The sequence below is a fragment of the Corvus kubaryi genome, unplaced genomic scaffold, assembly GCF_017639235.1.
Source record: "Corvus kubaryi isolate FWS band 111438036 unplaced genomic scaffold, C.kubaryi_AGA036_p1.0 split1-131, whole genome shotgun sequence".
Classification (NCBI taxonomy): Eukaryota; Metazoa; Chordata; class Aves; order Passeriformes; family Corvidae; genus Corvus; species Corvus kubaryi.
Window position 1 is genome coordinate 14,887,606 of NW_024582073.1, and position 15,794 is coordinate 14,903,399.

General features: G+C 40.1%; 1 protein-coding gene across 2 annotated transcripts in view; it reads left to right on the forward strand.

Moving 5' to 3' along the window:
- The first annotated feature begins 8,364 nt into the window (after positions 1 to 8,364).
- Positions 8,365 to 15,794, forward strand: part of KCNIP4 (potassium voltage-gated channel interacting protein 4) — a 399,356-nt gene continuing 391,926 nt past the window's right edge. For both annotated transcript variants that reach the window (XM_042052838.1, XM_042052845.1), the window contains exon 1: positions 8,365 to 8,510. In XM_042052838.1, the coding sequence (XP_041908772.1) occupies positions 8,450 to 8,510 (61 nt within the window). In that variant the 5' untranslated portion in view covers positions 8,365 to 8,449. The remainder of the gene's footprint in view (positions 8,511 to 15,794) is intronic.

Genomic DNA, 15,794 nt, shown 5'->3' on the forward strand with positions numbered 1-15,794 from the left:
ATGTAAGAAGACAGGATATTTATACTGTGACTATTCAAACAATTCTCTTTGAATTTCATTACGGCTATATCCTTTTTTAATAAATTCTTTCTTGTTTTTTGAGCTGCTAAACATCTATCAATGTAGATGGTCCATCAGTGAAAGAATTAAAAATACCCAACAAATAAAATGAGTCAAAAAATGCCTTTGTACACTCATTTGAAGTGTAGCTCGTATTCTTATGGATAAGGTTTTGACCCAAGAAATTGTAGGACTGTGTCATTTAGACATGATGACAATATACAGAAAACTTGGAGTGAGAATTAAAATTAGTTGATGCAGAAAATTTGAAACAGAATTGAAGCAAGAGAGCTGGTCTTCAAGGGCTCCAGAGAAGAGATTTCCATGACAACAGAGTACTCAGGTATGCAAATTAAGAAACAAAGCATCTTAGAAAATAATCAGGAAATACATCTCTGTTTCATTGAATAAAACCTGCACAATTTAGGACCACTAGTTCTGTAGGATAAATGGGGATAGAGAGCTGAGAAAGTAGGGCCATTGCTGGCCAAATTCCCTTCTCACTTACGTCATACTATTCTTTTAATCATATAGCCATAAGCATATATATAGAAAGAATATACTTCAAGACTTATAGTGATGTTGTGCTGTGACAAGATCAAAAACTCTAGACTGTCTTCAGCAGTCATCTATACAGCAGCTAAAACAAGCACTTCAATTATGAATATTCCACTGACTTCATAAAACTGCTGTAATATTTACCTACCTTAGAGGTCAGAAATTTTACCCTAAATTCTGACTACCTCTTTGCTGCTACCTAAGTGCCTTTCTTCTGTAGCACTGCCATTGACCATGGAGAGCAATTGATCACTGCCTTCCTTGGAGCGACCATTTAAATGTAAAAGACTTCTATCATGTCCTGCAAGTTTTCATAATATTTTACACAGGGATAAATGTAGACGGTAGAGGCTCTTATTATTATATATATCATGTTATGTAATCTCTGCGTAAGTATTGTAGCCCTTTTCCTGTGACTCATGCTGTATTATGAATTTGGTCTTCTATTCAAGATCTTTACTTGTTAACGAAAGGAAACCATATATATATACGATTTATATTCATAGAGCTCTGTTATCACAGGCATCCCATCAGAGTTATCAAGTTTTGCCTTTAAACATTTATTTTGCCTTTCCTCCCCTTCATTTTGGAAGGGCATTCCAGTACTTGAATTCTTTAATGCTTAGCAACTTCCGTTAAATATACAACCTAAATTTATAGTTTATACAATTTGTTCTGCCTCCCGCATTGACATTTAGCTGAAAGACCTTTTTTATTCTTTCACTTTTTTTTTACCTGTCTGATGTATTTATATAGCAACCATATCCCTCTTGAACACTTTTATATGAGGATGAACGAGCTCTTTTGGTCTCCCCATATAGATTGGGCCCATTCAAAAAAGAATATCGTTGCCACTGAAGAGAGAATTTGGCCTTTATCTCTGTATTTAGATGCACTAACAAAAGATGAGATTACTGTCTTTCCATATATCCATAAATGAATCATTAGTGCCATAAATCTAGAGCAAATATCATAGGAACAAAATGTGTTAAAACAGTCTGAAATTTTTAAATATTGTATTATTAATTATTGTTTGATATTCTATGGCCTGGGCTTTGAGTTAACTAGGACTCCCATGACTTTTGTTCTTAAAGCCCTATCATCTGGAAACTCTGTGGATGTGGATTTAAAAGTGGAAAATGTGAAAAACTGTATTCAGTTAGATCCCGTCGTTGGCTGTACAGAGCACTACTGCTCTCTGATCTCGCTAGCTGAACATAAAAGCCATTATCCTTTCTGCTGTTACTCAGTTTTTCATGAGAAACGATGTGTGAGGTAAATAGGAAAGGGAAAAGGAAATGGAGTGGAGACAGAGAAGTGGAGGGGGAGAAGGATTTACTGGAGCAGAGTGTGGAATTATCTGATGAGAATGGAGGATGAAAAGCAATAGGAAGCCAACATACAGCTGAATGTAAAACTGCCAGAAAAAGCACTGAGAAATCATTGTGCCATAAACTGGCTCAGTCTGGACAGTCTCCTACACCAGGGTCAGCTCAGGGGGTTTTGTTGCTATTTTTTGTTTAGGTTTTCCTTTTTTTCTGTCTCTTCTGAGCCTAGGACAGATCACTAAGCAGGTATTTCACACAAGATTGTAAAGCCTATGATCTATTTTATATAAAATACTATAGATTTTCCCCACAAGAACATAGGTTAGATGCAGTGTAATTACCCAGTATTTTTCTTCAACCTACACCTGTCTAATGCATTGTTTTTCAGCTGTGGCCTCTGAAGTTGGCTACGTTTCAGCAGCAGGTGAATTTTCTCCCAATATTCTTCTGTTCTTAAAAGCTACAAAGCTATTTTTTTTTACATAAAGTTGATGTAAATATAAAACCTTATATTGACTCAGGTTTACTAATGAGATAATTTTAGTGACAGTCTAATAATGACAACAAACAATTCAACAGCAATTTAGATTAAATGATACAGATTATGCCAAGAAAGTCTTCAAGCAGTACATCAAAGTTGTGTTGAATATTACATGTGTTTTTTTTAAATATAACCTTGCCTTAGTTTGTAATGACTTTCTTCTAAAATGTCTGCGGTGTGGCTATTATAAACCATGAATCACAGTTGAAATGACATATAAAACCACAAGAATCTCACACATCAAATCTCAAATGTCTAAATACTGGCATTTAGCAATGAAGCCACTCCCGTCACCTGCAGCACACTGAAGTGAAGCCAGCAAAGCAAGTTGCAACAGTAGAAAAGCAGACGAAAAGAAAAAAAAGCCGGATCTTAGCATCTCAGTTCTGAAGGAACAGAAAGGTACTTATTTCCCACTGACACTGAGTGAAGCCCCTACTTCCCTGAGTTTCTTAAAATGCCCCGACAAAGAAATCAATCCATATCTTGACTGTTTTACATATGGAGGCTATATTAAAATTGGAATAAATAATGTTTTTATCTTCTTTTTTTGTTACCACGTATAAATTCTGATGTGTTACTCATTTACAGTAAATAAAATTGCTTCCAGTTCTCCTAGAACTTATTACAAAATTTTATTATAAAAAATCAAACTGAGTTTCAAGGAAAGGAGGCTCTCACATTTTCTTCTTGCCTATTTAGTAACAAGTTATAGTAATACTAAAAGCCAATTTTTGACAAGTTCAAGGGCTGGCCTTAATTGTTGCTTGGTATTTTTTTCTGTATAAGGATGAGGATACAGAGTGCACAATGTTCCCTTGAAGAATTGTCCTTGTTAAGGTTTAATAGTCAGAAAAATCAGAATATTCAAGATTACTCTTTCTGAAAGCACCAAGACTCTTTAAAACTAGACTGTGTTAGTAGGAAATCTTGAATATTGAAGGCCCACTCTTTTAGGGACATGTAGTTTGTTAGTACTCTGTGTCACCTTTCCTACACCTACAACCTCATTTTGTATTTTGAATTCTCCCATATCTACCCTGTGCTGGGTCAACCCCAGCTGGAAGCCAAGTACCTGCAGACCTGCTTGCTTACCCCCACACCTAGTGGGACAGGGGAGAAGGACCTGTGGGTCAAAAGAGAGAGAAAAATCATTCAGCATTTACTGTCATGGCCAAAACAGACTTGGAGAGTTTAGCTTAATTTATTCACAACTTTAATTACTGACTTGGGTATTGCAAAATAAAGAAGAAAATCATCTAATCAGAAAAGCACACTTTCTCCCCCTTTCCAGGCTCAAATTCACTCCAGTCACTTCTTTGTTCATACTGCAGGTTGTGAACACTCTCCTTTCAAGAGCTGCTCCTTCATTCTTACTTGTTTCCTCTGTTCTGGCATGAGTTTATCCGTGGGCAGCAAGTTCTTTCATGGTGTATGTCCTCCAGCATGGGTCTTCCATGGGCCTCAGCTCCTTTGGGAGGGCTCCACCATGGAGCACCTCCCCTCTCCTCTGACCTTGGCACTGTCTCTCTCATTCCCCCCTCCTCAGCATTTTGTGCCCTTCCTTAAATGTATTTCCCTTGAGGTGTCACTGATGGGCTGATGAGGTTGGCTGTGCCATGTGGTGGATCTGTCAGGGAGTTGTCTGGAACCAGCTGCCTGGCAGAGGGCAACCCCAGCCACCCTGCAATCATGCCACAATCAACAGCTTGGCACTGACTCCCAGTGTGCACCCCACAACAGGAGGTCAGAGGGCTCCCAGAGGTGTCGGGGACTTCTCATTTTTTATCAAGTACTTTATCACAGACGTTAAATATTTGAGTACAGCCAAATTACTGTTCATGTTTTGTGATGCAGAATACACATAACATTTTTTTAGGTACATTATTACACTGAATTGCTGCAGTGCTGTCTGGCTGGCACGCTGTCCCAGCACTGGGCAAACTTGTGCCTGCTCCGAGCGGGGAGGACGGAAACCGAATCGCGGCGCAGGAGGGCCGGCAAGCACCTGCTCGGGTTCGCCTTGCCCACCGATGGCACAGGTGCGAGAGGAGGCAGGAAAGAAGCGGAGGGACTTCCTAGTGAGGGGAGAGGGTTTATCGGAAAGAAAAATCCACGGAGAAAGCCAAAGAAACGTGGCTCGCAGGGGGTCTTGTAGCCCCACAATATGGGTGTGGAAAAAACACAGTAACCAATGGAACATCAGCCATGGGATGTTACCAAGGCAGGGAGAAGGAATTACAGCAAATGGGAGAAGGGGTAGGCGGGGAGGAATAACGAGGACCAATTAACTACCGAGGAACATAGAACTCTCTGGAAATACAACCAAATACGAGAAATAAGGGGAAGGGTGGGCTGCGGCCATGGTAAGGCACGGATTTATGTATTTTTCACAGAATTTGAATGCTCAAGGCTTTTGAGCTGCGGAAGCATCAAACCAATGGACCTTTTGGTCCACTTGATTCGGCTGATCATGGCTCACCACAACACAAAATGACTCCAAAACTAAGTAAAATACACTCCTGAGAACAAAAATACTCTTAAAATGTATGATAGAGTGAAGAACAGAATTCTTTCTCACTTCTGAATAAAAAAATAGCAAAATGAACTTCTATTATCTTTTGGTGAAGGAAAAATATTTTTCCTAGAAGTAAGTGACAGACTGATTTGGCTGTTGGGTTTCTTTTTTCCTTGTGAAAAACATTGTGAGTGACATTCAGTCACAAAGTATAACCCAATGATGAATTCTTCTGGGCATCAAGAAAGCTGCCACCTGGAGAGACATTCTGTAGCAGAGGACGCACTGCAAAAATAAATGGCTTCTCTGGAGGCTTAGAAAGTAACACAAACGTTGGATATTTTGTGGCTTATATTTATTCTGTTCCAATTTTTAATTATAAATTATTCAGTTCCTTCGTGCTAATACAATTTGGGTAGGTGAACTACTGTGTTAACCCTTTGCAGATGTCCCAAGACCAGTAGGGGAGCAGAACAGACTGAAAGGACTGAATATTTGTGTATTGCTGTACATTTTCTGGGTCCGAGCCTTTTCTCATCCACACAAATAGGTAGAAAAAAAACAAGTCCTCCCTGTTAGGAACATGGTACCACTAGAAATCCTGTTGGTTATTTTTTACTCACCAATGATTTGATTATCTCTTTTGGAAGAAAATGCCTCCTTGATCATTATTTTGGCTTCACGATTTAACACTTGATTTTACATATTACATATTTTAAACAGATGTGGAAATCTGAACTCAATTTGGACACACTAAATCATAATTATGTTAAGGCTTTCCAATTAGCTTACATTTGAGGCAAACAGGAATATGCTGATTCAGATTCTAATTTAAAAATTAGATGGAAACTACATCAACTATTTCAAGAAGAAATTAAAATTTTGTCACAAGGGACTAAAAGAAATCTTCAGCTATACATGTAGCACTAGCTACATGCTCAAGGTATTATTAGTATTTAGCTCCAAAAGAAATATTTGAAATAAATGACGAAGAAAGGAAGTGGTTATATATTTTGAAAAGCAGAAGCTAGAATGAAACTCCATATTTGTAGAAATACAATTATATGTCGAAATGTAATTATATAGACGGGATGAAATCACAGTTGATGTCAATTTTTACTGAATGTTATATAGAGCAGATACATGGGCTTGACATTCTAATTGGAGGAAACTTAATCAGGTTGGTAAACAATAAAGAATTTGCCCTTTAAAGCAAATTTGGAAAAACACCACATTCTGACATGCACATTTTGGTTTACATAGAACATCAAAATGACACAAGTTTTTCTAAGAGAAGTATTTAAAACTCAACAGAACAACAACAACAAAAAAAGAGTATGAAGAGGAAATTACTTGGAGCAAGGCCCATCAAGAAGGAGACAAAGAGCAAGTGCATGGAAACAAGGAGAGCAAGCATAAAAACAAAGTAGATGAGATTGAGAGAAACATGCAGATTTATGGAGACAGTTCAGTTTATTTGGGTCACTTTCTTTTTTCTTTGCCTCAGACACAATTCATCTTTGAGTTGACACACACTGTCTTATCTGTAAAAACCTGGTAGGCACTTCTGGCACTTCTGTTCCATGTTGTGCTGTATACCTGTAATTCATTCTAAGACACAAGATGAATGTATAGGTATTCTTGATATATTACTACTGTTCCTGCCTTAGTTCACTCTGTTACGACCAGCTGCTCCCATATATTTAGAGTGTTTTTGTAACTCAGAGAGTTTTGATGCAATGTTGGTATAGAGCAAAGGGAAGTGACAACTATAAATCTGAATTACCGCACTCTGAAAACTGTATATGTGTAACAACAAGGGCTCCTGAAAAATTGTGATAGAGTTTTCTGTAAGGTTAGCATCAAAGTAAGCTCAAATCCTGATAATGAGATAAAATCCTGATCTCTGTTCTTACTACTTTGAATTTCTTTGATAAGGAGAGATATATCCTGGATACTTGAGGATTCACCTTATAGAAGGGAAATATTTTGAGGGTATATGAAAAATACAGTACTCTGAATCCTGTTTTTCCTGTTACCTAAATTCCTGTTACCTGAATTCCTGTTTCTCCTGTTACCTAAACCTCCATCAGTGAATGTATTTTTATCAAAAAAAAACCACTTGGCAAAAGCTACTCAACATTGTGTTGTTCTTGGCAAGCGTTGTGCTACACTGTGGTGTCTCTGTCCATTCAAGGCTTCAATCATTCCATCATTTTGGGGTTGAAACAGACATAAGTTTTTCCCATGAAATAAAAGGAGATATAAGTCCTTTCCTAAAGCATTAGTTGGCAATGTGGCATAGGAATTACTCCTTTTATCTTTCAGCTCAGAAGAATTTTAATAATACAAGGTTCAAGGAATAATATGAAATAAGATGTCAAAAAAAATATTTAAGGTATTAGGTAGCTAAGCCTATAACCCTTGTGTGCCTTGAAAAAAAAATACTGTAATTTTTTGGGGATGAACTCAATGAGAAGAAGAACTGCAATTTCTGAGACACGTCATTATTCGTGCAGGAATGGAAGAAATTGTAAAGACTGAAAAAATAACTGTGTTAAAATTGAACTGGGAGAACTACCATTATTGAAGCATTTTCTGATAGTATGTCATGTGTCATAGTAGGCTTTTATAAATTAGAGGTGTTATGAAGGTGTCTTAAAATGCCCTTTCCAATCCCTTCCAAAATATACCCTGGGGCTTAGGGAGTGCTCCCAGCCCGTGCTAGCCTGACAGGGGTGTTCGAGGAGCGCAGCTGCGATGAGAGCTCCCCTGTGCTCAGTGCCGGTCCGTGTCCCGGGCAGCCTGAGGCTAACAGGTGATGCGGCAACCACCTGTGTGCGGCCGCGCAGCAGAGCGGGAGGGCGGCCCGGCCCTGCCGGACTCTGCCTCTGGGCTGTCCGCGCGGCCGCCCCGCTCCCGGGCCGGTTCGGGGCGCAGGTGCCGGCTCAGCCCCGCGGCGGCAGCGGCCCCGGGGCATCCCGGCGGGGCAGGCGATCGAGCCCTCGCCCTCGCTCTCCCGGCAGGGAAGGGGTCGCGGCCCCCGGAGCCCCGCGCCGAGCCCGCCCCGCGCCGCGCGGGTGGCGGGGGAGGCGCCGCCGCCGAGGCGGGGCCCCGCTCCCGCTCCGCTCCGCTTCGCCGCTCTCAGCCCCGCTCCCGCTCCCGCTCCGCCGCTCCCAGCCCCGCTCCCGCTCCCGCTCCGCTCCGCTCCGCCGCTCCCAGCCCCGCTCCCGTTCCCGCTCCCGCTCCGCCGCTCCCAGCCCCGTTCCCGCTCCCGCTCCGCCGCTCCCAGCCCCGCTCCCGTTGCCGCTCCCAGCCCCGCTCCCGCTCCGCTCCGGCTCCACTCCGCCGCTCCCAGCCCCGCTCCCGCTCCGCTCCGGCTGCGCGGCCCCGGCGCGGCGGTGCTGCCGCGCGTTCCCGCCGCGGCTCCGGGCGCCTCCCAGCATGGACGTGAGGAGAGTGGAGAGCATCTCGGCGCAGCTGGAGGAAGCCAGCTCCACAGGCGGTAGGACGCGGGCAGCGCGGGGACGCGAGGCTGCTTCTCTGAGTTAATTTGGGGTCTCGTCCCCTCTCCTTTGGGCAGCAAGTCTGGCAACTTGGCATGGGGCGGGGAGGGGGGAGCTGCCTGCCCGCTTGCGAGGGGTGAACGCACCCGTGTAGTCGTGGGCAAATGTGTGTGTGTGTGTGTGTCTATGGGGACAGTAAGCAAACGCTTAAAGCCTGGGATCTCGGGCTAAGAAGCGTTCAGGGCTTCTCGTATCCCGCCCTAAGATGCCTGCTCTGACCTAACTGGTACTTTTGCCTTTGCTGAAATGACTTGGGGCTGGGTATGAACCTCCAGGGTATACCTTCTCTAGTTACCACCTCCCAGGAGATAATTTTAGTTAGTCCCCCTTACACCTCCCTGCTGTGATCTCCATTGTACCTCTCTGGTGCCTAAGTGACAACTGTTTGATGGAGACTCGCTTCTTCTGGTAAGCCAGAAGTGCCTTTCTTTTCTCCATATCTCAAATTGCAGTTGCGCTTTCACCTGAGAAAGGCTACAGGATAACTTGCATTTTAGGGAGAAGAAAAGCATGCTTTGTTATCCTCCACAGTGATTGTGACTCCTGGAGTGTTAAGAGTTTTTTCCCAGTTATTTAAAAATGAAGCTTCTTGGCTGCAGTGTGTGTAAGAGGATGTTGCTGAGAAAGGTGTTCAGCTCAAGCCAGCTGGGTAAGCAGAGGATGGTTGGACAGTTAATGAAAAACTTTGCAAAACAGGCAGTCAAAACCAGGGGAAACTTCTTTTCTTAGAAAAGATGTTTCTTGCTGTGCAACTAGATTTCTCATAAACTGTGATGCCAGTGTAGAATAGTAGTCTTACCAACAAGTTGTTTGAAAGACACAGTGCAATCCCCCGCATTTGCTTGATTTCTAATGTTTCAGAATAAATCTTTTGCTTCCTAGAAGAGGTTCACAGCCATGTGTTCTCTGTTGGATTCTACATGGTTTTTCTCTTTTCCTAATGTCCTAGCTTTTTTAATGTTTTAGGATGTGTAGCCTTTCACATAGGATACCAGATCCTTTGTGTTGGGGATAGGGAACTCTTGTATTTGACTGTGCTATCAGCTCGACTGTAAATCCATCTTTGCAGTTTATTAAAGTTTTGGGAAAAAAATGTGGAGTCATGATTATCCAACAAGGGACACGGCCACCAAAGTTGTGGTGTGATACTTCTCACTACTTTTCAGATCCAACCCCCCCCAAGTTATAATTTAGGCTTTTCCCTCTACATACCACTCTCAGCCTTCCAGCTCTAGACTGTTAGAGGTCCGAAAGTCAAATTGTTTTTCCATAACACATACATCATCAGTGACAAACACTGAGCAGGCTCTTGGCTACCTGTGCAACCACCACGCAGGACTGTTCAGGCTAAAAAAACATGAGGTTGTGATTTTGACACAGTGGATTTGCACGGCTCCTGTTGAGGAATTATTTGGTTTATGGATCACTAATGTAGGTATTGAAGCATAAAGAGGGTTTAAAGCTTAAAGTTTTTTCTTACAGGTATAGTTCGCAGTAACAGGAAAGTGTCTATAGAAAAATTCGGGAAATATGATCTGAATCCATACCATGCAAGTAATATGAAATACCCAGATGATATTTTTATGGAAATTGTCTTCAATTGAGCCCTGTATTAGATGTGTTTTCTGTTTTGGTTCTCTTGATATGCATGCCTAGTAGCTTTTAAAAATTAATGACAGCTTTAATTCACTTTAAGCTTGTAATGGTGAGAAGAAGTAAGATACACTTTTGCACTCCCTTAGACTACGAAGCAAAATCTGACTGAAACATGACTTACTGTAGGCAAAATGTTTCTCAAAAATAAGTTTTTATGCCAGAAAAAGAATGTGGAAAGATAAAAATGACAGAGCTAAAAAGAAATACCTCCTTTCTTTTGGAGAATGACACACAATACTCAACATATCTCATCACCAATGTGATGTGATGTGATGTGAAGCTAACTAGTGTCTAGCTTCACTCCTCTGGGCTTTCTCCTTATGTGAGAGGGCCCATTTATTTTTATCTTCCCACAATTTTGGCCCTTTTTCGTCTAAACTTTCCTTTCCACTTTTCTAGCTGTCTCCCTTCAGGCTCTTAAACATTCAACTCATTTTCAGGGCCATCAGCATTTCTGAGTGTACCTGTCTGTTGGATTTTTAACAAGGAAGGTGGATTTTTTTCTCATTAATTCTCTTCAAATAGAATCATAGCTTCAAACATTGGTTATTTTTAAATGGTAATGCCTGCAGAAGAGTTGTTACAGGGATTTGATGTTAGTGCATGAGAGTCAGAAAATGAAACCAACAAAAGTGTGACTCTTCCTCAATTTCATTTTTCCAAGTGAAATAAAGCCCAAATAACGCACAGGCAGCTTGAATGATGAAAACTATTAATGACAAAGGCAACATTTTGTACGTTTTAACAGGTAGTGGCTGCCTTAAGATGATCATCTCCTTACATTTAATCTTGCACCTTGCAGGGCATCTTCTGATTCAAGGGTATTCAAATTAATGTCAATTAACACCACTGAGAGCTCTTGAAGTAACAGAATGTGTCCTCAGTGGAATACTGAGTCATTGTAACAATGAACTGTTTCATCCCTCTGCCTCATGGAATTGTCTTAATCAATGTTTTATCTATCAGAAAGCTGCATTTCTTCTAGTCATAGCCAAAACTCATCTGCTACTGGGTAAAGGCATGTAGTGTCATGGCAAAATGAGAAGAGCAGAGGGAGATTATCAGTAAAAGTTTGTATGGGTAAGAACAAGTTTAATCACAAAGTGTCCTGTGGGTTCAATATCTAGGACAAACTTAAGCTGTTGGGAATACTGATATGAATAAGACATTACCACAGCAACTGGTTGCTTTGTTTTAGGGTGTGATGAATTCAGAATGGGGATTGTGCTGACCAGTATGACCAGGCTTACTCAAAAAATGGAAATATTTACAAAAGCCGTGGTGTCATTCATGGCAAGTGTTGAAGGTTTTTGCTTCTTAGACAAGGCAGTCACAAATTCATGTTAGGAAAGAGGCAGTAATTTCTACATTGTGGGCAGAAGGACCACAATGGACCAAATAGTATTATTAAGCAGTGTTTATCCAACTTTAAGTTTACTTAGAGTTAAAATATTCTCTGCCATACCTCTGAGAGATCCTTGTGCACTAGTGCTCACTTTTGCTTTTAATGAATGACTTGCTCTTGTTGCTTGGGGCATTCTTAGAAGACAAAGGAAATAGTGCTAAAAGGACAAAAAATTACATATTGAATAAGCTGAAAATAGGAATTTAGGAAAAGGGATGCTAGGGAAAAAGTAAGAAAGTGATAAAAAATATACTGGGAAACAATTACAGGAAAAAAAACAAGAGGTGGGAGGAGGGAAAGGAGGAAACAGATTTTGTATCTCACGCGTTGAGATAAAATTTATTATGTGTTAGTGGTATGTATTGGACCAATTTCTTTATATCTCAGTTGGGATTCATCTGACACGATGAAAAGCAGGTAGTGACTTTCCAAGTGATTTGCACCAATATTCATATCAGCGTGAAAGCTTTGATTTGTGTCAGTCAGGAGTCAGCATCACTATATTTAATAATGATCTGTTGTCTCCAGACACTCTTCATCATTGGACACTTTTAAGATTCAGATGGACAGGGTGCTGGGCCATCTTGTCTAGACTATGCTAGAAGTGCTGCTTCCACATGCAATGCTTTTTCTGTGAAATCTGCAAATACACAAGGGAAGGAATAAATTAAATGGACTCATGATCTAATAAAGGATGTATATGTATAATGGACATGCAAGGAGATAAAAATATTTTAAGTGTAAAATATACGTTCTACTCTTGCAGGGTGGAGGAAATAACTGATGCTTGAGAGAACTGACTGCAGCATAAGCCTCTGTATAAAATTTGAGTTCTGCCTCTATCTCCGGTTCCTCTGTTCAATGAGTGTAAAGAAGTAATTATATGCAAAATTCTGTTACAGAATTTGACATGAATGCTGAAAATACCCTGGCTTTCCATCAATATAAATTTTGCATCATGTAAATACCAATTTTCACAAAATACAGATTTCTTATTCATTATTCTGTCTTTCAAGGTTACTACCTATGGTCGGAGAGTTGATATATAAATAACTGAACATCTGGAAAGGTTTCAGGTATACTTGGCTTAGAGAACTTATGCTTACCAGGTGGTTTTAGACATTTTAAAACATATAGAGGCAGACAGATATGGTATCTAGCAGTAAGTGTAGCCATCAAAGGAGTAGCTGGTGTGTGTCATGGAAAGCTTTTACAGTGTATCAGATAAGCACTTAGGACTTCTGCTTTGGGTTGGAGCTGAATATTTGATCTGTGCAGCATTCAGCTGTAATCTATCCCATCTCAGGCTCTCAGTTTGCCATTGTGATTTATTCGGAATCTTTGGCACTTGAAAAAGAAAGTATCTAAAAATACAATGCCTGATTGCTTCACTATTTCCTAGATATGTGCATTCCTGCCAGGCTGTCCTACTATCTTCTCCCCATCCCCCTCCTCAATTCTGCTTGTCCTCTCTTTATTTCAGGTACCAAAATAGACTGTATATGAACTCTTCCTTGCCAAACAAGTGCTGGCCATTTATTGTTTCCTATGAGCAGAGGCCATTACTCCTACTTGAGATGAGAGAGAAAACATTAGCAAATGTTCGTGGGCTTGGAAGTCAAGGAGCCAAATCCGTATTTCAGTAGTTGTAGTTGATATAGCGTTAGGATTCCCTTCGTTAGCACACACTTCATTTAATAGTCTTGGGCCTATTCTGGGACATAAGGAGTGCAGATACCAACCCTTCATTACTTGGAGCACAGTGTGGCAGTGCAGGTGGAGGTGGTTAATGGGATGGTTTATCTCAATAATGTTGGGCCTGAACTGTAATGTATGGCTGCATCAAAAGTAAATGGACAACACTTTGACATAGACAGTTTTTTTGACAGTAATTCTCCTTTCAGAATCCAGGTTACTCTGCTAAAGGCTTTGCTTTCCATTGCTTTGATGGCTAAGTAGTATTTGGCCTGGATTTCCCACTGAGTACACCAGGTAGAATGTGGAAGAGTGTAAGCAAAAGTGTATGAAATGTATGTGTTTTGGAGCCTCTAGAACTATGGAAAGCATGGAATTCAATTATTCTGTGATGTTCTTAATTATTAGTTTGTAATTGTATTACAGAAGTCATCATATCAGATCATATAGATTATTGGTTTGATTTTTTTTTTTCTCATCATTTTTCATTCTCACACTCTACAGGAGAGATAATTTCTGTGTTATCACCTTCATGCAAGCATCAGCGGAGGAGGTTGGGCTCTAGATTTACTTCTATGAATTTGGGAGATCTGTAGACAGCTATAAACTGGCAGCAGTTTAAAATATATGGTTGGGTTGAAAATATATTGAATCCATTCGCCTCTAAGAATAAACCCAAACACAGAATAAAAGCTGTAGATCTGAGCTCATACTGTGTTTTATTTCTGGCAGCCCAGCAGAGACTTAATATGGTATTAAAAGGAGCTCTGTCAGAGGTCTGAAAATAAATATAGTGTTTCTCTTTTATATTCTTTTTCACCTATAAAAGAAATTTCTTTAGAGATACACTTTATAGTTGCGATCCCCTCTTGTACGTTTATAATTTATACTGCAGCAAAACAAACAGTGGTATGAAAGTCATAGATGCTTTTGTGTCCACTGGAGAAATTAACTACAGGTGGAAGGCATGATAATAGCGAATTTTGAAATAAAAATGTTTTGCCCTGTTAATAAAAATGGTGCATTTAAATGTTTGGGTTTTACTATAGGAGATAATATCTTTGTTTTTCTACCAGGTGTTTTTCACCAGATAATGCATAATCCTCAAGCACAGTTAAATGCCTAGCACTACACAGCACATATACCCATATGCCACAAAGTGGCTAAGTGGTGACAGCATAAAAAGAATTATTCCAGCTTAAAGGCTTTGAATGTCCTAAGACACAGACTTCAAGGTGGTTGCTCTATTTCATGCAGTCAGTAGGAAAGGGTTTGCTATTTTAATGACAGGGAAAAAGCCCCCCAACTTTACTGATAAAGTTTACTTGTTTTCACAATTTTCAGTTAGCTCTCAGTATCTCCAGAGCGATATATTATGAATATTGTTGTAGTTATTAGGATTTAGTAGAGAAAATCTTATTCTTAGTTTTTGAATCAAGCTTTTGTTAAGAATCCAGAAGAAACATTTAGGATTTATTAGAAAGGTAAACAGTAGCCATTAAGTGTGATAATGGTCTGGTTCTTCACAGTAGGAATGACCAGAACAGTGTATCATCACAGTAAGTAATTTGATTATTGTGACTATTCCTAAACCCTTTGATACCAGTGGGAATAACTGCAATGAATAAGGGTTTTTAGAATTAAATGTAGTTATTTGATTTAGAAATTTTAATATTACAGTGCATGTTATAATAAAAACACATTGAAAAACAACTTTGTGCCAAAAGAGAAACATTATATAAAGAAAAGATTTATCCAAAAAACTTGCAGTAAGTTGAAAAAGAGAAAAAAAGTTGGTTAGTTGTTTTTTTTTAATTTTAACTTGCATACATGATGCAACTTGATGATCTTTTGAAAGTCAAATTATATAATATCTGTCAGATACAAGCACTATTGCACCTGAACATTGATGTTTGGAAATTTATAATATGTAGAGATAATAACATTTTCAGAATACCTGGACCAGTACTACTAGAATGCCTTTTTTTTTTTTTTTTTTCGTGAATGTTGCAGCTCTTAGTTTCAAAGAACACTCGAGAAAGATTGACCTTTTTTAAGATGCTTTGGCACACTCTAAAACAAAAAATGTTGCACCAACCACTCCTTGGCATTTTGCAGCAGCGGGTGCTCCCTCCCTGTCCGGGAACTGGGATGGATCAGGGAAAGCCCCTGCACACACTCACAGCTAGCACAGTTGCTGGCAGGAGCATCCCTGTCTGTGTGCATGTGGTTTCCCAGTGCAGAGAGCTGGTGGGAGAATGAAAAGTACACTGTGGGATTACAGTCCCTACCTGAGTGGTTAAAAGAAAGGAGAGGACAAAGATCAAGAAATGCCTTTTATGTGTGTCGCTTCAGTGGTATCTGAGCAAGTGGACTCTGGGATCTGGATCTGCTATTCTGTTACCTTTGGACAGAGATAATTGAATCCTGTTTATTTTAAAATAAGTAGGAGAAAAATCCTAAAGAA